Source organism: Dromiciops gliroides, chromosome 2, assembly GCF_019393635.1.
Source record: "Dromiciops gliroides isolate mDroGli1 chromosome 2, mDroGli1.pri, whole genome shotgun sequence".
Classification (NCBI taxonomy): Eukaryota; Metazoa; Chordata; class Mammalia; order Microbiotheria; family Microbiotheriidae; genus Dromiciops; species Dromiciops gliroides.
Genome location: NC_057862.1, coordinates 168181492 through 168204868, shown reverse-complemented (window position 1 = coordinate 168204868; position 23377 = coordinate 168181492). Strand labels below are relative to the sequence as shown.

Below are 23377 nucleotides of genomic sequence, written 5' to 3'. Positions count from 1 at the left end.
CAGGTTTTAGAATAAGCAGACCAGTAGTATGTGCAACATCAGCAAGCTATACAAATGAATCAATGTTTTATTCTCAACAAATATCTTTTTCTCTACTCTAAAAGTCCATCCACTTCTATAGCTAAATAAACAATTTTTTGTTAACTCTTAGATGGACTACAAATGTTTCATTTCTTTCCAGTCTCAAATCTGAGCTAGCAGACTGAGCCGTAACAACATACTATCAAGTTAGCAATTAAAAAAAACCCGTTTAAACCAATAAAATGAGAGATCTTTTGAAGAGTTCACTGTCAAATTTACTGCAAAGCTACATGTGAATAAAAATTGGTGTTTTGTTTTTGTTTTTGTAGGGCAATGGGGGTTAAGTGACTTGCCCAGGGTCACACAGCTAGTAAGTGTCAAGTGTCTGAGGCCAGATTTGAACTCAGGTACTCCTGAATCCAGGGCTAGTGCTTTATCCACTGAGCTACTTAGCTGCCCCCTGGTGTTTTATTTTTAAAAAGTCTTTTCTCATGTAGATCCTCACTATGTAAAAGACCTATTTATTTTCTTTATATGTTATAAAGTTAAAATCAACTCGTAAACTGACCAGAATTCATTGTATTTGAAACCTAAGACTAAAGAATATTAAGGACCAAAGCTCATTTCCAGAATTAATTTCTTCATTGGTTTACTACAATTCTTGCACTTTAAATCAAAGTGTGTTTAGGGTGGAAAAAAACCCTAAAAAAAAAAAAAGAGAATATGCTCTCACAGTAAGTAGCAACCATTTAAATGAAATAGTGAATAGATAACACAAAGATGAAGAAAGCTGCATTGCTATCAGTGAGAATTTTAAATATTCTATGTGCCACCAGACACAAAATAAAATGTGCCTATTAAGAGCCTACTATATACAGAGAACTACATATATAAGGATGACAAATAACAGTCCCTTGTCCTTGAGTAGCTTACAATTTAGTAAAAGGGGTTAACAAGTACATTTTAAAATAAATAGGTAGAAAGTAATAAGAGCAATGGAAATGTTTTTACAATTAGAAAAAACATGAATAGGGAGAGGTCACTTTCAGTTGGAGGAAATCTACATGGATCTGGAGATCATGAGGATTAATCAAAAAGTTTACCTGGACTTGTTTTCACATAGGTACAGCCATTAAGGAAAAAAATAAAGTTAAATCATAGGCTTGAGTGAATTACGTTATTAGTCAGGTTATTTTACAAGTTTAATTCAGAATAAAGATTGTTTACATACCAGCCACTGTTGTCCATAAACAAATACATGATTTTTGGCAATATCAACTCTATCCCATGCCAGTGTAAGAACAAGTTGGTCAAATGCTGACGCATTAGTTCCTGAATTAAATAAGGGGATATGTATTAACATGTAGAATCCACAAAAACTGTCTTTTAAAACATGAATATCTACAATGATTATTCCCTTAAAAGACAAGTTAAATCTGGTTATCAAAAACTTTCCTACCCTGCCATGGGAGTATGTGAGAAAGACAAAAAGTAAATAATAACTATCTCAATTCAATTCAACAAACATTAAACATACGCAATCAACTTTTTTAAGGAGGCAAAGAATACTACCAACTTAGTGATCATGAAACTCTTGTCAAAGGAAGTGATATCTGAATTGATTCTTGGGGAAATCGTGTGTGTGTGTGTGTGTGTGTGTGTGTGTGTTTGTACACACATCCTTGGGATACTCGCGGGGAATAATATGAAGTAAGTTTTGAAAGGGTTTGAAATGCCAGGCTGATAATTTTGTTTTATTTTGCAACTGTGCATAGAGTGGAATGAAGAAGGTTAAAGACTGGAAGCTGGGAGACCAAATAAAAGGATGCTGTAGTAGGTACAAGAAAGTTAGAGAGAACATGCAATGGGATAGTGGGTATGTAAGTGGAGAGAAGAGAACAGATAGAAGATCTGACAACTGACTGAATATAAGAGGTTTAGAAAAAAAAATGTAGGATGACTCCCAGTGTGTAACTCGGCTGCCTAGAAGAATGACAGTGTCTTCCAAGGACACAGATGGGTCTGACTGAAAGAACAGCTATGGGGAAAGGATGTTCTGTTGTCAGACACAGACTGGACAGTCAGGTGGTGATGCCCAGAAGGAACAAACTAAAGGGTTCAGAAGGAAACAAAAGGTCTGGTGTGGATGTGTTTTCATTCTGGGCGGCCTTTCCCTGTTAGAGGATGAGGTTCTTGAAGGCAGGGGAAGCTAGGTGGCACAGTGGATAGAGCACCAGCCCTGGATTCAGGAGGACCTGAGTTCAAATCCGGCCTCAGACACTTAACACTTACTAGCTGTGTGACCCTGGGCAAGTCACTTAATCCCAATTGCCTCACAAAAAAAAGAAAAAAAAAGAAGTTCTTGAAGGCAGGGGCTGTGATGCCTTTCTTTTTATCCTCAGCACTTAGCATGGTGCCTGGCAGACAGTAGGCATTTAATAAATGTTTACTGAATAATTTTGGAAAAAAAATTTTAAGCATAGAAAAAAAGAAAAGTGGGTCAAGTATACCCACTGGGGTGAGGAGACTAGAGATGGATGATTGAGAAAATGAGACTAATATCTATGGTATGGCCTAACCGGGCTGACCAATACTAAGTGACTTCTTCAGCCTCAAAGGTCTCTCAGTGAGAGTCACTGCAACTTTCTCAACCACTGACAGCTTAAATGAGTCATCCACAGGTGTACATCTATCAACACTACAATGTCCTAACTGTACTGATCTCTACAGCCCCTTGATGCCCAAATTCCTTGAATTAGTCAATAAATATTAACCTCCTACTATGTACCCAGCACTATGCTAAACTCTGGAGTTCCAAAAAGAGGCAAGAGACAGTCTTTGCCCTCAAAGAGGTCATATCTAATGAAGGAGAAACAACAAGCAAACAAATATATACAAACAAGTTCTATACAGGATGGGAGGGTACCAGAATTAAGAGGGGTTGAAAAAGGCTTACTGTAAAAGTTCAGACTTAAAGGAAGCAAAGGAAGTCAGTTGGCAAGGATGAGAATAGAAAGCATTCAAAGCACAGGAGAAAGCCAGAGAAAATGCCTGAAGCCAAAAGAATGGCTTGTTTGTATAACAGTTCAGAGGCCAGTGTCACTGGATCAAAGCATACATGTCAGGGAGCAATGAATAGAAGATGGACTGAAATGGGGAGAGACTTAAGACAGGTAGACTACCAGCAGGCTATAGTTACAGGCGTGAGGTGACGGGGGCTTGTCGTACCAGGGTGGGGCAGTCAGAGGAGAGGAAACATATTTAAGAAATGTTGCAAAGGTGAAATCAATAGGCCTTGGCAACAGACTAGATAGAGAGACAGAGCAGTTAAGGATGACATTTAGATTGTGAGCTTAAGGAAGTAGGTGGATGGCGTTGCCTTTGTAATAGGGAAGGTAGCAAGGGGGAGGGTTTGGGGGGCGGGGAAGATATTTAATAGTTTTGGACTTGCTGAGTTTAAGATATCTGAAAGGCAGTTTGGAGATGTGAGTTAGGAGGTCAGCAGAGAGGTTGGGACAGGAAAGGTAGACCTGATAATCATCAGCATAGAGATGGTAATTTAATCCTTGGTGATAATATCACCAAGTGAAGTAGAGAGGGAAGAGAAGGAAAGAAAAGAAAACCCCAAGTAAACTAGAGGGTAAGATTTGGATGAGCAAGCAAAGGAGACTGAGGAAATGGGTAGTCTGATAGGTAGGAGGAGAAAGGAGAGAGTGATATTCCAAAAATCTAAAGAGAAGAGAGTATCCAGGAGAAAAGGGTGATAGATAGTGCCAAAGGGTACAGAGAAGTTGAGAATGACTGAGAATAGACCATTGATCTGGCAATTAAGAGACCACTGGTAACTATGAAGAGAACATTTTCATTAGAATGATATGGTCAGGGGGCAGCTAGGTGGCACAGTGGATAGAGCACTGGCCCTGGAGTCAGGAGTACCTGAGTTCAAATCTGGCCTCAGACACAACACTTACTAGCTGTGTGACCCTGGGCAAGTCACTTAACCCCAACTGCCTCACTAAAAATTAAAATAATAATAATAAGAATAATAAGAAGAAGAATGATATGGTCAGAAGATGGCTCATAAAGGGTTAAGGAGAAAGTGAAAGGAGAGAAAGTGAAGGCACCTCTTGCAGATGGCCTTTTTGAGTTTAGCTACAAAGTGAGAAGAGATATAGGATGATAGTTTGCAGGAATGGTAAGATCACATGAATGTTTTTTCGGGTAGGAGAACCATGGGCATGTTTCTAAGCAGTAAGATATGAGCCAGTATACAAGGAGAGATTGAAAATAAATGAAAAAGTAGGGATGACAGAGGAGGTGGCCTATTGCAGGAGATGGGATGGAATGGCACCACTTAAGCAGACAGAAGTGATAGTCTTGTTAAGGAGTAAGATAGGTATGAAAGAGAAGATAGTGGGAGAAGCGATCTGTGTGATATAAAATGAGGAAGAAGAGAGAAGAGGAGAGCCCTCAGTCTGCCAATCACAGTGATGGGTCTCTGACTATGTGCATTCTGCTAGAATTCTGGGAAGTGTTGACCTTCACTTTAAAAACTCCAACCAAGCCAAAAAACACTGCCTATTTCTATCAGAAGAGGGAAGGGGTGGGAGGGTGTTACGTACTGAGAACTAGAGTAACAATATACCAGGGAATAGATGGACAGCTGTGCTACTGCTTATTACACTAACTCCTAAAGCTCCGCTTCCTTTATTCGTGAAAGTATTAGTTTACCAGAGAACAAAGTACTGAATTAGACGGTTTCTGTGCAATCTACCTCATCAACTTGAATTTGGAATTATTCTGTTTAGGTGAATGATTATATCTATCATTTTAATGAGACTTTCAAATAGCCTTCTCAAGCAAAATATCCTTGCAAAAAGTTAGGTAAAGAAAGCATCTATCTTCTCACACAATTCACATACAATTATAATGGCTGATTTTGGTCCCAGAATAGAAGTGAAGAACCTTCCTGCATTCTTTGCAGAGGTGGGAAAATTTATTAATGGGAAGCATGGCATATTTTATTACTGTTAATGTTTTGATTGCTTTTCTTAAATATCTTTTCTATCTCCGTTTTTTATTGTTACAAGGCATGATTCATTGGGAGAGGGATAAATAGAGATGGGATAGATAGGAATATAATTGGAAATGAAGATAAAATAAAAGATATAACATTTTAAAATAAAGAAAATAAGCTATATAGTACAGAAAATTTAGACACCTTTTAAACAAAAGTTAAGATCTTACCTTTAAGCAGTGCTGTAAGTATTGCAACATCTATATCTCGATGTTCATCTGACCCAATGTGGAAAACAGTTATCTGTTGCAAAAAAAGGGAATACATACATTTATATTCACAAATTCATTGCTTTGCCAAGCAATCTTTTACTTTATCTTAAATAAGGGGAAATAAAATTATTTACAATAGGAATTTGTATTTCAATATCACATAAAAAAATTAGGACAGGACACACTATTTCTCAAATAACACAAACATCTAAGTAAGGTAAGATTTCAAAGAAATTTACATAATCTCACTTACATGAGGGCAAATGTACTGTATCTCTCAACACTATGATATGACTGAATCGTGAGTTGAATTTAGCTACCGTACCACCTTTGAAAATATTTATATTCATCTCCCCAAGAATACTCAGGACTAAATATACTTAAAATCTATATAAGGCGAGGCCTAAATTTTAATCAGACTAGAGTGAAATCAAAACCATTTGGCACTTATATCAATTGTGGGCTACCCATTGTGCTAAGCATGTGGCACACAAAGACAAAAATGAAAATTTTCACTTTGTGAACACCAAATTGTGCTGCACATTGACAATTCTAAACATCTTAATTACCCTTAATAAATAAAAACTTGTTACCTTTTGATAATTACTAAAAGAATTCTTTTTTTTTAAAGAGTAAGGTATAGGTGGTATGGATTTTTTTAAAACAAACAACAAAAAGAGATCCTAAGCTCATAGATTTAGAGATGGGAGGAGCCTAAGAGACCATCCAGTCCAATTCCATATATACAGATGAGGACATTAACTTTCCTACAATCAGAAAGATGAATCCATAATATGTTGAAGATAAAATAGTCAGACCATTCTTCAATAAATAGTTATGAATAGGCAATTTTCAGAGGAAGAAATTCAAGCTATCAATGAAATGTGAAAAAATGCTCAAAATAACTAGTAATTAGAAAAATGCAAATTGAAGCAACTCTCAGGTTCCATAACATACTTCTCAGATTGACAAAAAACATAAAGTAAAATGACAACTGCTGGAGCGGCTCTAAAAGAACAGACATGCTAATGTACTGCTGGTAGAGCTGTGAATTGCTTCAAACATTCTGAAAATCAATTTGAAACTATGCCACAAAAGTCAGCAATATGACTACTGGGTCTAGACCTAAAAAGATCAAAGAAGGAGAAAAAGGGCCCACATATACAAAAATAGCTATAGCAGCTCTTTATGCTATAGCAAAACCCCAGAAATTCAGTGTGGCCTTGTACCAGGGAATTTTCGATGGAATACAAATTTAATGGAATTCCACTGTACCATAAGAAATTATAAAAGAGGCAGTGTTAGAGGAAACTGCAAAGACCTCCATAAACTGATGAGGGAAGTGAGGTGATATAAGAGGACAATTCATACAATGAAAACATTTGAAAGAAAAACAATTTTGAAAAACTTTAAAACCCTGATCAATACAATGATAAGACCATGATTCCAGAAGACCAAAGATAAAAGCATAGTAATGACCTTCGGAAATAAGTGATAGTCTTAATATGCAGAATGAAAATATATTTGGGCAATAGCCAAAGTGTGAATTTGTTTTGTTTGGTTACGGAAGTTTTGTTTCTATTATTTTTTATTATTTATTTGAGGAGAGAATGGAAGGGAAAGGAAATAATTGTTAATTAGAAAAAATTATAAATTATAAAATTTTAAAAGACAAATTAATTTTTTTTTTATCAGAAGGATAGAGTTGTTGTAGTTTTAAAGATAAACTAGTCACTTAACTACTGTCCAGATGTGGCAGAACTAGCCATCTTACATTATAACATCCTTAAGGACAAAAATAATCAACTAACATTGAACAGGAACATGTGTGCACATGCAAGCGTGCGTGTGCGCGCGCACACACACACACACACACACACTTCACAGTCCTAGTCACCCTAAAAGATTACACAGGGACATTAATCTGAGTTTATAATATGTTTAGAGATAAGCACATGAAAAGGAAAACCTCTTGAATTAGTTTGTTTCTATAATATCTGTTTGCTACTCAACACACATTTAGCTATTAAAAATAACTCTAAAATATTAGTGTGACAATTGGAGTGACACCCCCTGCTGGAGAGATACCGTGGGAAAGCTCTGCCATGAGGAGCTTTCTGAGGGCAAGCCATGTGGCTTGGAGGGTCAGTTCCTTGGCATCAGGAAGTGACGTTTGACATTTCTGGTTTAGACAGGAGGCTTGTGGGACGAAGAGGGGAGAGGCTCTCTCTTTTTTGCCAGGACCTTGTGGGGGAGTGGAGCAAAAATGCTGGCTCCCTGAGATAGATAAGCCTCTTTCTCTCTCCTCACCAAATTCTTATGTTCCCTAATAAATGCTTAAAAATCTAAACTCTTGCTAAAGCTTCTAATTTATTGGCGACCACTCATCAGATTTTTAGACAGACCAGCTAGAATTTTAGCCACATTACAGACAGCAACCATTCAGATGGTGACCATGAAGTATTCATTAGTTAACTATAAAATTATTAATTTTTTATATTTCAAATACTTTTAAGCCTTCATATCCTAATAATATTTTGGTGCATCTATTTCTTCAAAGTAATCTTTAATTTCTCAGAATTCTTGTAATACTTAAAATGTTATACAAATGTCAGCTGCTACTCTCTCCCAGGGCCTTTTTATATTCTAATCTAAATGAGTTTTTAAAAAATTCTATTCTGGGGCAGCTAAGTGTCGCAGTGGATAAAGCAATGGTCCTGGATTCAGGAGGACCTGAGTTCAAATGTGGCCTCAGATACTTGACACTTACTAGATGTGTGACCCTGGGCAAGTCACTTAACCCTCATTGTCCCACAAAAAACCAACCAAAAAAAAAATTATTCTACACTCAACTAGATCCCAGTCTTATTCATGATGTATCCCTGAAAGCCTAAACACATTATTTTAATTGATATATTTATTTAGTCTGGACTTGTGGTTTGATCTGTGTAGGAAAAGAAATTCTATCAATGCAGGTATGAAAGAGTTCTGTAATTAAAGTATTAGAAAGTAGCCCAGGGCACTGACAGATTTAAGTAACTTGGTCATAGGTTACATAGACTGTGGGAAGTTGAAGTGGGAACTTGACTTAACTTGGTCTTTCTGATTTATATATCTTACCTTTGAATAACCATTGGTCAACCTTTAACTGATATTCAATAAATATTTCAAGATTAATAATAATTTCTCTGGGTGATACAAAGAAAGGCAAAAACTGCACCCACCATCAAGAAATTCACATTCTTGTGAGGAGACAAACACGAAAATAACTAGTTTTACATACATATTCATATAGCAGTATGATGGTCAATGTTCAACAACCAACTCTCCAAAAAGAAAAAAAATGTACTCATGACCCACTTTTAAGTTTAGTCAGTATTATTAACATTTTCTCCAATGTTTTTGTTATGGGAGGATTATGGTCCACGGTCACCCCAAGAGTTGTCTTGGGAGGTCAAGCTTACCTGTCTCGAGGGGAACAGGAAAGGTATCTCCTTTCCATTTAACCTCACACATGCCCTGTGCGTAAATTGTATAGGATCACCAATCCCCTCAAATAATAAAAAGGGTTCATTTTACTTGTCCAAATGCACATACTGGCAACCTGGTTACACTGTCCTGACTCCAGGTGACAGTTTTAAAGATTATTCCACCCTCCAGCAATCTTCACGGCCTCCAGCTTCTTGGGGTATGTTAAAGACCCTTAAGAACAGCCAGAAGTGGCCTGGCATTATACCCTCATACAATCCAACCTCAAAATGGGGCAAGGAGATTGAGACATTGCTCAGTAACACCAAGGGGTCTCTATGTGCCCCTCAGGGGTATGGTCTTTGTCTGTGCACACCAGAATCTGCCAATTTTTGTTACAGGCCTAACTCCTGAAGAATACCCCTAGAAAGTCATGACAACTTCATGTCTCAGCCCCTATAAACACTATGGGAATTTTGGATCCCCGAGTGAAGGTTTTCCACAATCCCTTAACCCTTCCTGCTAATCACCCCTCAAGAATTAAACGGGGTTGTTGGGATAATTTTCTCTGGTGGGTTAAGAAGGCAGCATCTCTCACCATCCCTTTTATAGGCTATATTGAACAGGATGCCATACTAACCAATCTTACTCTGGCCATAGAAAGACTCTCAAATGAAACAGCAGCTGGGCTATAAGATTTATAAGAATCCCTTGATACTCTAGCCAATGTAGTGTTAGATAACAGAATAGCCTTAGACTATCTCCTAGCAGCTGAAGGTGGCATATGTATGGTTCAGAATACATCTTGTTGTGTGTATATTAACAATTCAAGGAAAGTTGAGACCTGAGTACAAAATCTCCATGATATCTCTCATTGGATGAAGGACACATGTGAGCAGCTTTTCTCTCCTCACTCAGGTTCCTGGAGTTCTTGGTTCTTTTCTTGGTTAACTCCCTTTATTCCGATAGTGATATTAGTCGTTGTTCTTTTAATCTTTGACCCCTATCTTTTTAACCTTTTTGTAAAATTTGTCTCAAGCAGACTCGAGGCCTTCAACCTCATGGCAGCCACTACCCCTGCCTACATGCCTGTTCACTCCCTGGACCAGGCCCATAATGACTTCCACTGTACCCCCAACGATTCAGGGACATCTCTACATCCATAATCAGCAGGAAGCAGATATAGAAGATGAGACTGCTGCCCTTTTTCCCTAGATTTAAGAAGGGGGGAATGTTAGGGAGGATTATGGGCCCCTGTTACCCCAACAGTTGTCTGGGGAGGTCAAGGAACTTTTTCCTTGAAACCTCAGGAATTTTCCCTTGAAATCAAGTAGGCCTCTCCTTGAGCTCAATCAAGGACATACACACCCAAAAGAGCTAAGTGGCACCAGATCGAACTGAGCATGTTCCAGGACCACCACCCCACATTCCAGCCCTCCTAACCACCGGGATGAGGTGATCCATTGGGAGAGACTACACCAGGAAAAGACAAGGGTGCTCCCTGAGCTAGTCAGGGAGGAAAGTGTTTTGTTTCTCCAAAACCTTCCTCCCAGCCAGTTTCTCTTGTACCTCAATAAACCTGTTCTTTTATTCCTAATTAGGTCTTGCACGAGGGTGTAATTCTTTACAGAGGAATCCTAAGGACCCATGTGCTTTCTGCCCATATGATTTTCTTCAATCTAGAAACCCAACAAAATTATAAATTGAATCTTCATTTGTAGATTTCTAAGATATAAATGCTCATACTGAAAATTTAACAATTGGCTCCCTTGAGTCCATTCAAACTGGCTCCAGCACATCCCTATTATGATGGATGGAAAGGAAAGCACCAGTATCTAGGGCAAGGTTAAAAATTAGAATTTTGACTCCAAAGACACAATGGGGATATAATAGGCAGACTCACTGGTAAGTAATATTACCTAGTGACAAAGTGAACTGACAATTCCTGGCTGAGTCTACCCTAGAGCTAGTGCAGACTCCACAAATGGCTCAAAAGGAGCATGGTTTAGGGTAAATCACATTTGTGCCCCTCTCTTAAAACCATCAACATTCCAGCCATTTTATTTCTTCTCTCTATTCATAAACATTATCATCAACAACAATAACAGATACCTTTTGAATGTACAAATAAAAATTTAAAAAGTTGTCCTTTGGGAATGCGTCAACTTCCATTATTTGTAGTTAGCTTTTAAAATGTATGTTAACTTTAATAAAAGCAACAAAAACAAATAAAAAAAGTTAATAATTTCTGTTGATAGGAGACAAGAGAGGGAGAACCTTGTCTTGATGTTGAATGTAATCTTGAAAATTATTACTGTGGGAAAATAAAAATTTTAAATAAAGCACAAAATACTTCTGAATCACATGAGCAACAAATGAAGGGCTAGACATCATCTCCAATTCTTACAACCACTCAGACCTTTCCAAAACAGAAATTATTTGCCAAGGAAAAAGCAATTTTAGCAGCTTCCATGGCCAAGGACATCCATAATCCAAGGGAAAGTTTAAAACAAGACAAAACGAAATAAAACCCAGATCTAGGAACTGACACTTACTCAGCACCCCTCCTCCATCTACAACACTAGAAGCATTGAAGCCACACTAAGCACACCAAAGGATACAACTCCAGGTTATACCGCCGCCCCCCCCAACCTTTCCCCACACCCTCCATCTCCTCAGTGCTCCAGGCTACAAAAACTAGCTTGGGCCTTGACAGCCAGCTTGGCCACAGCCTGTCAGGAACAAGACTGCCAGGGTCTACAACATGGAAACAACACTGCTACAAAACTCTGAACTGCTATTTTCGTAGGGAAAGCAGGCTGGTACAGGGGAAAGAAGGCACTGCCCTTACCAGGAAAACACTGGCTCTGAATTGCTAGTGCTGGACTAGAGAACTAAGGAACAGAAGGAGTAGAAGAGCTCATAAGGATAGGATGAAGTGCATGTAGAGCAATGTGCAACACTCCACCAAGACTGAGGAAAAGAGCACAGCATCCACAGTATCAACAACATCATGTGTTGATCAGCTGTGATAGACTTGACTCTTCTCAGCAATACAATGGTCCAAGATAGTTCCAAAGGACTCATGATGGAAAATGCTCTCCAAATCCAGAAAAAAGAACTGTGGAATCTAGATGCAGACTGAACCATACTGTTTCACTTTTTTTGTTTTTTGAGGTTTTTCCTTTGTGCTCTGATTCTTCTTTCACAGCATGACTAATGTAGAAATAGGATTGTGCTGTGGAAATTTATTTTGATTTGGGGACCCTACCTTTAGGCTGAGATTAGAAAGCCTTAGGCCCTTGGGGTCTCTTCCCCTCCCCCTCTGCTTCAGCTGAGCCGGGTCAGACAGCTGGGGGAAAAAAAAGCCCCCAGCTCCCTCCAACCTGAGCGGAGGTATCTGAGAGATGCTGGGCTCTGGCATAGCCTGTGCTGAGACACGTGAAGCGGGGGCGCACCGCCCCCCCCCCACAGCCCTGGCTGGCAGATTAGCTTGGTCTGTAGGGGTGCAAGAAGCCCTGAGATTTGAGTGGAGAGAAGGTATATATAGATCTGGGAATTAGACTCAGGGGGAGGCTGAGGAGATTAGAGAGGTTCAGACGGAGAGGGCAGACAAGATTGAAGAGGTTTGGGAGGGACGAGAGAGGTTGAGAAGAAGAGGTTCAGACGGAGAAGAAGAGGTCAAGAGGCTGCTGAGGAGACAGCAAAGGTTGGAGAAGACAGACAGGGGGCTACAAGGACGCAGGAGAAAACGCAGGATTAGGAGCAAGGAGGAGAGGCCAGCGGACAAGATTAGAGGGGCGGCAAAGGCGGCAGAGGGCAGACTGACCAAGCAGACAGACAGAGGCTGGTGAGAGAGAAACACAGGGGTTCAGCAGTGGCAGTAAGGAAAGTTAGAAGCAGGGGGATTTACAAAGTGAAAGGGGCTGGGAGTTAGAATAAAGGACCTGAATACCCTGAGGCGAGAGGTGGCTAAGGTCCTTATTGTATTAAAAAAGTTCAAAGGGCAGCAGGTGGGAAAGAGACACAGTGGAAAGAGAAGTGCTGCAAGTGCAAAGTGCAGTCAGGTTGTACATTTTATTTCCCTGTATTCTTAATTTTCAATAGTATCTCATAAATAAACTCTGCTTTGATTATTTAATTAAGAGGCTTCTTAATATTTTGGTTATCAATTTGGGAGTAGAGCAGTGTGGTGGAACTTTATAAACAGCCCACATTAAATTAATGAAGTCAGATAACCAGTCAGTCAACAGTCCCAGATTAAGTACCCCAGTCAGCTTTAGCCCCCCCAAATTAAGCTAGTCATTCAAAATATTTCTACAGTACATATATAACCTATATCAGATTATTTGCTGTCTTGGGGAGGGGGGAGGGAGGAGAGGGAGGGAAAAAAATTTGAAACTAGAAATCTTATAAAAACAAATGTTGAAAACTATCTCTACATGTAACTGGGAAATAATAAAATACTTTTATGGTGAAAAAAAAAGAGAAATTAGGATTATGAGAGCATAATTTATGTCCTGCACAGGAAAAATAATGAGTGGAACAGAAAGACTTGAAATTTCAAAAGACAAGCCTCAACAAAGAAACAAAAAGGAGAACAACAGAATGGGAATGTGTAAATACAGAGAAGTGAAAGATAGGGCAGGTAGGTGGTGCAGTGGATAAAGCATTGGCCCTGGATTCAGGAGGACCTGAGTTCAAATCCAGTCTTGACACTTGACACTTACTAGCTGTGTGACCCTGGGCAAGTCACTTAACCCTCATTGCCCCACCAAAAAAAAAAAAAGAAAAGAAAAAGAAAAGAAAAAGTGAAAGGCAACCTAGAAGAAGAGAAGCAAAAAACAAGAATATTAAATAAAATATGCTCACTATGCAAACAAAACATGGATCTGCAAGACAGGAGGTGTAGAAAGAATCTAAGAATCATGGAAGAAGAACAAAACTGGACCAAAAAATGCATAACATCATAATGAAGGAAATAATAGAAGAGAACTGCCCAGAACTTCTGAACATAGAAAATAAAATTTCAACTGAAAAAATTCACAAATAGCCTTTAGGGAAAACAACAACAATAATCATGGCTGCAAATTTCAAGACAATAGGGCTTAAATTTAACAATTCAGAAACAAATTCTGCAAGCCATCAAGAAAAAGACCTTCAAATGCAAAGGAAAGGATATTCTAATAATAAAAGACTTCTTTATCAACCAGAAAAAATGTAATTATGTGTTCTGAGCTCAGGATGCAGCTCAAGGTAACCTATCCTGCAACTGTGAGATTAACTATTTGGGATAAAAGATGAATAAAAAAGAAGTGTTTGAAAATTTCAGAAATAAAACCAGAAGTGAAGATACTATTTGCTTCTTGAACACCCCAAACAACAGAAATGCAAATGTGAATAAATTCAAACAGCAACACTGTAATGGAAGAAAGACACAGGAAACTTCTTTCTAAATGAACACATGGAAACATATGGCAGAAAACTGGTAAAAGTAACAGTGAGGAGGTAGACAGGAGAACCTGGCAACATCTTTTCTACAGGTAAATATTTCTTTTGTGGAATAATATTATAATATGGGAGGGTATGTGAAGGGGGAGAGAGAAGCAGGGGTATAGCTTTAAATGCGAATGAATTAAACAGTCCAACGAAAAACAAAAAAGAGCAACAGATTGGATAAAAAAAATCCTACAATCTGTTGCTTACAAGAAACTCATTTAAAAAGCAAAGACAGACATAATATAAAACTATGGAGATAGAAAAAAAATTGCTATGTATGAAGTAAATCCATAAAACAGGAGCTGTGATCATGCTATCAGAAAAAGCAAAAACATTCAAAAAATAAAAAGGGATAAAAAGGGAAACTGTATTATGCTGAAAAGAACAAAAGCTAAAAAACCAATATCAATAATAAACGTATATGCTCCAAATGCCTTAGCATCCAAAATCATAAAGGAAACATCTGAGCTTTAGGAAGATATAGAAAGCTAACACAAAATGACTGGATATTTCAATATCCCTCCCCCAGTTTTGTAAAAATCTAACAGAAAGATAAACAAAAGGGAAAATATGAACTAAAATTTCTGGAGAAACAAGAGTTGAAGAGACTTTACGGTATCTTCTAAATAGGACAATAAAAAAAACTACATATTTCTCTGAACCACATGAAACTTAAAAAAACCAGCCATGTGCTAGGGCAGAGAGATTTTTCAAACAAATGTAAAAAGGCTGAAATAGTCAATAAATCCTTTATAGACAACAATGTGGTAAGAATAGAAACTGGTTCAGGGACAATAAAAAAGAACCAAAACTGACACTTGATGAAATCTTAAATCAATGAATCAAAGGACAAATCATAGAAACAATAACTATGTTACAGGAACTATGGGGGCAGCTAGGTGGCACAGTGGATAGAGCACCGGCCCTGGAGTCTGGAGGACCTGAGTTCAAATCCGACCTCAGACGCTTAACACTTACTAGCTGTGTGAGACCCTGGGCAAGTCACTTAACCCCAACTGCCTCACTAAAAAAAAAAAAAAAATCATAATAGAAAACAAATCAGAAGGGAAACAGATCACATACTTCTCCCAACTATGGATAAGACATGTATTCTTAATTAAACAAGAGACAGAGGCAATTACAAGAGATAAAATAGATAACTGATTACTTGAAACTGAAAAACTTCTACAGAGACAGCATTGACGCATCTAGGTAGTGATCAAATGGGGGAAAATATTTATATCAAATTTCTCTGAGAAGAGTTTGTTGTTCAAAATATATAAATAAAACATGTATGTGACCATTCCCTAATATATAAATGGCCAAAGGATATGAAAAAATAGTTCTCAAAAGAACTATGTTTTCACAACCACATGCAAAAATACCCCCAAATAACTAATAGTAAGAGAAGTGCAAACCAAAAAAACTGAGGTTTCACTTCATATCCTGAAAATTGGCAAAAATGACCAAAAAATGGCAATAGTCAATGTTGGAAGGTTTATGAGAAGATAGGCCCAGCAGGTGGTGCAGTGGATAGAGCACTGGCCCTGGAGCTGGGAGGATCTGAGTTCAAATATGACATCAGACACTTACTAGCTGTGTGACCCTGGGCAAGTCACTTAAGCCCAATTGCCTTAAACATCTGGGGCCATCTCCAGTCATCCTGATTTATATCTTGCCACTGGACCCAGATGGTTCTGGAAGAAAGAGTGAGGTTGGTGACTTTGCACAGCCTTCCCTCACCTAAATCCAATTCATTGCAAGTCATGATATCACCCCAATGTCATGGTCCTCTTCGAGAACAAAGGACAAACAACAAGTTAACAACTGCATCTATAGGGTTTATCCACATGGCTCAATATGTGAGCATCTCCAACTGCCTATTGGCTATCTCGAACTGGACATCCCACAGAGATCTAAAATTCAACATATTTAAAACTGAACTCATGTTCTTTTCCCCCGAAACCACCCTTCTTCTGAACTTGACTATTATTGTTGAGGGTACAAATACACTCGAATTATCCAGGTTTCACAACCTAAGTGTCATCTTCAACTCCTCAATCTCTCTTATCTCCCTTATCTAATTAGTTACTAAGGCCTGTCAATTCCACCTTTCTATCACCTGTCTGTCACCTCTGACACCTGTCAAACAGATCCTCCTTAAAGCACAGGTCTAACCATGTCAATTCTCTAGTAGCTCCCTTCCACCTCCAGGAACAAATGTAAAATCTTTTGTTTGGCATTTAAAGTCTTCATGACTTGACCTTTTCCTACCTTTTTATTCCTCTTACACAACACTCAGTCCCCCATATTCTTTGATACAGTGATACTGGCATCACTGCCCCTCATACAACACAATTCATCTCCAAGTCCCAGGTATTTTCCCTGGTGGACCTCCATGCCTGGAGTTTTCTTGCCTTCATCTCTTCCTCTTGACTTCCCTGGCTTCCTTAAAAATCCAGCTAAAACCCCACCTTCTACAAGAAGCAGTTCTCTCTATTACAATTTATTATACATTATGTTTGTACATTTTTTTTTGTCCTTCATGTTGTCTCCCCTATTAGACTGTAAGCTCCTTGAGAGCAAAGATTGTCTTTCCTTTTCTTTGTATCCTCAGGGCTTGGCATAGTGCATAGCATATAGTAGGTGCTTAATGTTTGTTGAATGAGCAAGATTTCAATTCAATTCAACTTACATTTATTAAAAGATGCAAATAACAGTTCTTTCCTTTAAGAAGTTCATACTGTACTGGAAAGATTATAATAGAAATACAAACATATATAAGCATAGTAGATGGAAAATTGAAAAGGAAGAAAAGAATAAGTGGGGTGAAGGAGAGGAGGAGCAAGGGAGAGAGAACAGGGAAAACTTAATGGAGAAGTCACTTAAACTGAGAGGCAGCCAAAAAAGCTGAAGTCAGGAAAATCTGCTGAATGTGACCAAATACAGATAGAAGAAATCATTTATGCTGATAATTTTTGATGTATTATTACTAACTTTTTAGAAATTACAGTAACTTCTCAAGGACCCCCCCACAACCACCTTCATAATTAAAAAAAAAAAAAGCACAATTAAACATAACAAATCAGTACTTTGACCATGTCTGGTAAATATTTCTATACCTATAAATCTGCAATTCAACAAGCAGGATGTAACAACTTTAAAGGTAAGATTAATTTTCAAGATATTTCAGAGAATCCTAAATACAATACTAGCTAGGAAACTACTGTATATTACTAAGATTATAATACATTCTGACCATGTGGGATTTATACAAGGAATACAGGGATGGTTTAACATAAGGAAAACAATACAATCAATTATATTAATAACAAAAGTATCAAGTCATATGAATATATCAAGATACAGAAAAGTCTTTTGATAAAATACAACATTCATTCATTCCTATTAAAAACACTTGAAAGCATAGGTGTAAATTTGTTTTTCCTTAAAATATTAATAAGAAAATACCTAACACCATCAGCAAGCATTATTTGTAATGGGAATAGGCCTTCCCAATAAGATCAGTGGTGAAAAAAGATGCCCATTGCCACCAATATTATTCAGTATTGTATTAGAAATGCTAGCAACAGTAATAAGAGAAGAAAAAGAAATCTAAGGAATCAGAAAGGAAAATGAGATAAAACTGTTTCTTTTTTGCAGATGATATGATGACATACTTGGAAAATCCTAAAGATTCAACCAAAAAGTTAGTGGAAACAATAATTTTAGCAAATTTGAGGGATATAAAATAAACCCATATAAATCATCAGCATATCACCAACAAAACCCTGCAAGAAGAGAGAGTAAGAGATACCCCATTTTTAAAAACTATAGATAGTATAAAATACCTGGGAGTATACATACCAAAACAAACCCAGGAACCACTTGAACATAAATATAGTAACAAAGTTCATTTGGAAGAAGAAATGGTCAAGAATATCAAAGGAATTAATGAAAAAAATGTAAGGAGACTTAGCAGTACCAGATCTTAAACTATATTACACAGCAGTAATTAATAAAACTATCTGGCACTAGCTAAAGAAATAGAAAGGTAGATTAGTGGTGCAGAGTACACATATAATTTACAGTACCAAATGATTATAGTAACCTTGTGTTTGACAAATGTAAAGACAAGCTTTTGGAATAAGAATTCATTATTTGGTAAAATTTGTTGGGAAAGCAGTTTGGAAGGAATTGGGCAGAGACCAATATCTTAAACCACTTGCCAAGATATGGTCAAAATGGATATATGATCCAGATGTAAAGGGAGATATCATAAGAAAATCAGAAGAACATGTAACACATTACCTATCAGACTTATAGATAGAAGAATTATTTTTGAATAAATAAGAGAGAGAGAGAACCGTGATATGAAAAATGGGTAATTTTATTTACATTAAATTAAAAAGGTTTTATACAAATAAAACCAATGTAATCCAAGATTAGAAGGAAAGCAGAAAATTGGGGTGGGGGGGAGATGGAGAATTAATATATAGTTTCTTGGATAAAATTCTCATATCTCAAATATATAGAGAACTTGGTTAAATTTATAAGAATATGAATCATTTCCCAATTAATAAATGATCAAAGAAATATGAACAGGCAGTTTTTAAAAGAAGAAATAAAAAACATATATAGTCACATGAAAAAATGCTCTAGATCATTAATGATTCAAGAATTGCAATTTAAAACAACTTTGAGATATCATCTCACACCTATCAGATGATTGGCTAAAATGATAGAAGGGGGAAATGACAAATTTTGGAGGGAATGTGGAAAAATTGGGACACTAACACACTATTTGTCCAACTGTGAAATGATCCAACCATTTTGGAGAGCAATCTGGAATTATGTCCCAAGAGTTATAAGGCTGTGTATATCTTTTGACAAATCAATGCCACTATTAGATCTGCTTCCCAGGGTGACCATCAAGGAAAAAGGAAAAGACCTTATATGTTTTAAAATATTTATAGCACCTCTCTTTGTGGTGGCAAAGAAATGGAAATTGAAGGGAAGCCCATCAATTGGGGAACTGCTATACAAGTTCTGGTATATGATTGTGATAAAATACTACTATGTTATAAAAAATGATGAGAAAAACATGGAAAGATTTGCATGAAATAATAAAGAGTGAAATGAGCAGAACCAAGTTTTAGAATTCTGTACACAGTAACAGCAATGTTATACAAAGAACAACTTTAAATGACTAAATCATTTTGAATAATATAAATACTCAAATCAATTACAAAGGACCTAGAAAGGAAGATGTTATTCACATCCAGAGAGAATAACTGATAAGGAGAAGTGTGCATAGTATGGTACACACACACACACACACACACACACACTTGTGTCTAATGGTAGACTTTTCTAGGGTGGGAAGGGGAGAGAGGGAGGGAAAAAAAGTAACAGAAAACAAAACAAAACTTAGAAGGAAGCATAGAAAAGCAGGGTAGAGTTGAAAATGATGTGCAGTATTTATTACAGTTTCACAAAAAGTAAATGGCGCAAAATGGAAATTCATGGTTTTATATGGAATACTCTTTATGTTGTGCTGTGTACACAGAAAAAAAATGGGGGGGGGGTGTCTTTATGTATTTAAGTCTTATCTCAAAGATAAGATTCCAAAGAATGGAAAAACCTACAGATAATATTTTAACAGATATTTCTCCTTGTTATAACAGAGAAAGACACACAAATGAAAAAGAAATCAGTAATTATTATCTTATGTCTGACAGTCAATAAGCATTTATTTATTAAGGGCCTACCATGTCTCAGGCACTGTACTAAGTGCTGGGGATACAATGAAAAATAAAAAAATAGTCCTTACCCTCAAGGAGCTAAAATTTGAATGGATAGGTCACCTCTCTATGTGAACTTCACACACACACACACACACACACACACACACACACACACACACACACACACACACACCCCCCGAGAGCAAACCAGTTAAGTAAAGAGTAAATGAAAGGCAGCTTTAGAGGGGAAGGCACTAGTAGCTGTGTGGATAGAGAAAGGTTTCTCAGAGGAAGTGGTGTTTTAGTTGAGTCTTATAGGAAGACAGAATCTAGAAGTTGGAGGTACTGATGGAGAGTGTGACTATCAAGAAAGACAGAAAGTGGAAAGGCATGGAGAAAGGGGATAAAGCACTGTATATTAAGAAACACTAAGTAGACAAGCTGGTTGGCCTATGGAGGATAGAAGCAAAACACTGTAAAGGACAGAAAGGAGAAGGTTCTAAAGAGTTAAATACTAAACAGACAAGTTTAAATCCGCTCCTGGAGGTAACAGGAGGAAGCAGTGGAGTTTAAGTAAGGCATGACAGGGGAAGACTTTAGGAAATTTACATTTGGCAGCAGTGTGGAAAATTAAAGAATTAGAAAGGGAAGAGACTTGAGGCAAGAAGTCCAATACTGAAATAGTTCAGGCAAAAGGTGATGAAAGCTTGCCTTCTCTCTGAGAATGGACTCTATATCTTGAGAAATCTCACAATGAAGAGAGATAGAGATAATGAAATACCTCTGTTTCTGTTTATTGATTTTTTAAAAGCAGCTGAGCTGGTTTAAATACAGTATTCAACAGTGTTATAGAGGTTGCCTTACATAAACACCAAACAGAAGGACTCCCTATGACAAGATTTATCAGATATTCTTGTTCATAGATAACACTGCTGACTATACTGAAGCCCAGACATTAGAATATGTCCTTAATGAGATCCACGGTTATTTAAAAAAGATGGCCTGGTCTGGATGAAAAATGCACTTTGATCAAATTATGACTTCAGGACAGGTAGCTCACTGGGTTTTGTTCATATGTCTATCTATAATCTAAACAGAAAGACAGATAGCTTGGGTGGGTACTACAGAAAAGCCAATGAGAAGGAACTAGAACTGAAAAAGAAATGATTGGGTTGGATTGCACTTGGAAAAATTGTATCAAAACTTTCATTGATAAAAGCAGCACTTTGTGGGGATAAAGTTTGTGAAGTGGCAGGGAGGGAGACAGGAGAAGAAAGGGAAGGTACCCAGACTTGGGACTGAATTGGCATAGGAGATTCCTTATAATAAAATTGCATCTATCAACATAGACTGGCACTTGCTGTGCCACTTATGGTCTTAGAGAATTGTCTGGAGCACTGAGATGTTAAGTGATTTATCCAGTATTAGAGTCAGTTTCCTGTCAGAAATAAAACTTAAACTCAAGTCTTCCTGACTGAAGACAGATATTTATCTACCTCATCAGGCTATGTGGTTGTAAATCATGGAATAATACCCTGATTTAAGAAGAAATTACAAGTAGCATCCAAGATGACCTTTTTTCTTTTTTAAATTCAAGAAATAGTGAGACTTCCTCTAAGAAATATATTACAAGTAAAGGAGGTGGACTGATTATGTACTTACTATAAGACAAAAGAAAGTTAGACAACCTAAGTGATACACAGGTACTCCCAAGTTAGTAAAAATCAATTAATTAAATAACAAAGGAGTGTTCCTAGGAAATTGGATAGATGTCCCATGGAGAATTTACAGAAAGACATACAAGATAGAAAGGGGAGGAGGGATTGTGATCAGTAGAGGATGTGGTAACATGGATGAAATCACAGATCCAACTAAACATCTAAATACTATAATCAGAAGTTAGAGCTCTTATTTCATAAATCATTTCCCTCTGATTCAGAATGAGTTTTAATGGAAATAAAAAGCTTTCTCTGCTGAAATCCACTTACAAGTTCTTTCTTTTTCATGCATTCCATCAATGTTTGAAATAAGTGAACAGCCTCACTCTGGCCAAAATTGAATGTCTTTTTGATGGTTGAAATGATGTCAGGTTCTGCTGCATCAGGAAGATTTCTAAAACAAAGATGGCCAAAGATTTCAGTAACTACTAAATTCTTCTATGTAGCCATGTGCTTTAAGGTGCCACACAGCCAGAATTCATTCAAGACACATTTTCAGATGCTATACTAACATCTTATTTTATAGGTTGGTTGAATTTTTGTCTACTGTGATCAGGGGAAAGAATCCCATATTCCAAGTTATGAATAATAATTGAGTTGAGTGACTTTCCTCTACTAAATTTGTAAACATTTTTACAAGACACAAGGAGAATATTTCCTAATATTTTGCAAAATGAACATTAATTGTGACGTTAACAGTACCCCCGGAAGTGTTCATGTTTTTCAACTTTTAACAAAAAAATTAATCTAATTTCTTTTTTAAAAAACCTCTTCCATAAATCCTTAAATTAATTCTACCTCCCCCCGCTACCAAAAGCTTTTCTTACCCGCCTTCTTCTGTTTGTTTATGAACATGAGCCAGTATGTCTGCAGCTCGACCTGTACCTTCACAAACCACCACTGGGACAGGTGGACTTTCTTGAAGATATTCCAAAACTGTAAGGATAACATTGGGTCCACCTTCAAAAATGAGAGCTACCACAGGAACACCTTGACCAATTCCTTTAAAAAAAAAAAATTAAGAAAAAACAAAGTTCAGTCATCAAGTTGAAGCCATAATTCAACTATATTCTTTCACAAAAGGTAGTACAAACCAATAGTAAATTTATCACATTTTCTTTATTCTATATACTTGTTTAAGAATGTAAAAATTTTAAATGTGTGTGTATGTGTGTCCTTATATTCATATATGCAAAATGAATGCCTAAATCCCTTTCTACTGATATTTATAATATTTTTGGGTATATTCCAAGTACAAGGAGATAAAATTCTCTATGTAATTTGAGTGGTTGGGCTGCTAACATTTGGTATTATAAGGAATGATCGCTATAAATTATGAACTGACTTACTAGCATGAATTCTTTGTTGATTGATAGCTTTCTCCAGTTCTCGTCTCAATTTCACTTCTGCACCATACTTTCCAACAGTGCCATCATCCACCAATATGAAATGGGAATGGAGATTATTCAAAACATTCAATTTACTCAAAGGGTTCAATAAAGTTTGATAAGGGGCAACCACCTAAGATCATACACAACACAAAAGAATTAGCAGATCAAAAATTTAATTTGCTTTTCTTTTTCTTTGCTCTTGAATAGTTCTCCCTGTAACTGAATTAGTTTAAATATGGTATAA

The 23377-nt window shown here is 37.1% G+C and overlaps 1 protein-coding gene across 2 annotated transcripts in view; it reads right to left on the bottom strand.

Moving 5' to 3' along the window:
• The window catches only part of TRPM7 (transient receptor potential cation channel subfamily M member 7), a 137838-nt gene that overhangs the window by 56911 nt on the left and 57550 nt on the right, over positions 1-23377 (bottom strand). For both annotated transcript variants that reach the window (XR_006354726.1, XM_043982235.1), the window contains exons 7-11: positions 23092-23263; positions 22570-22744; positions 22013-22136; positions 5269-5341; positions 1253-1353 (exon numbers count right to left, since the gene is read on the bottom strand). Coding sequence is in view for 1 of the 2 variants with exons in the window: in XM_043982235.1 (XP_043838170.1) it covers positions 1253-1353; positions 5269-5341; positions 22013-22136; positions 22570-22744; positions 23092-23263 (645 nt within the window). In the remaining variant the exon portion in view is untranslated. The remainder of the gene's footprint in view (positions 1-1252; positions 1354-5268; positions 5342-22012; positions 22137-22569; positions 22745-23091; positions 23264-23377) is intronic.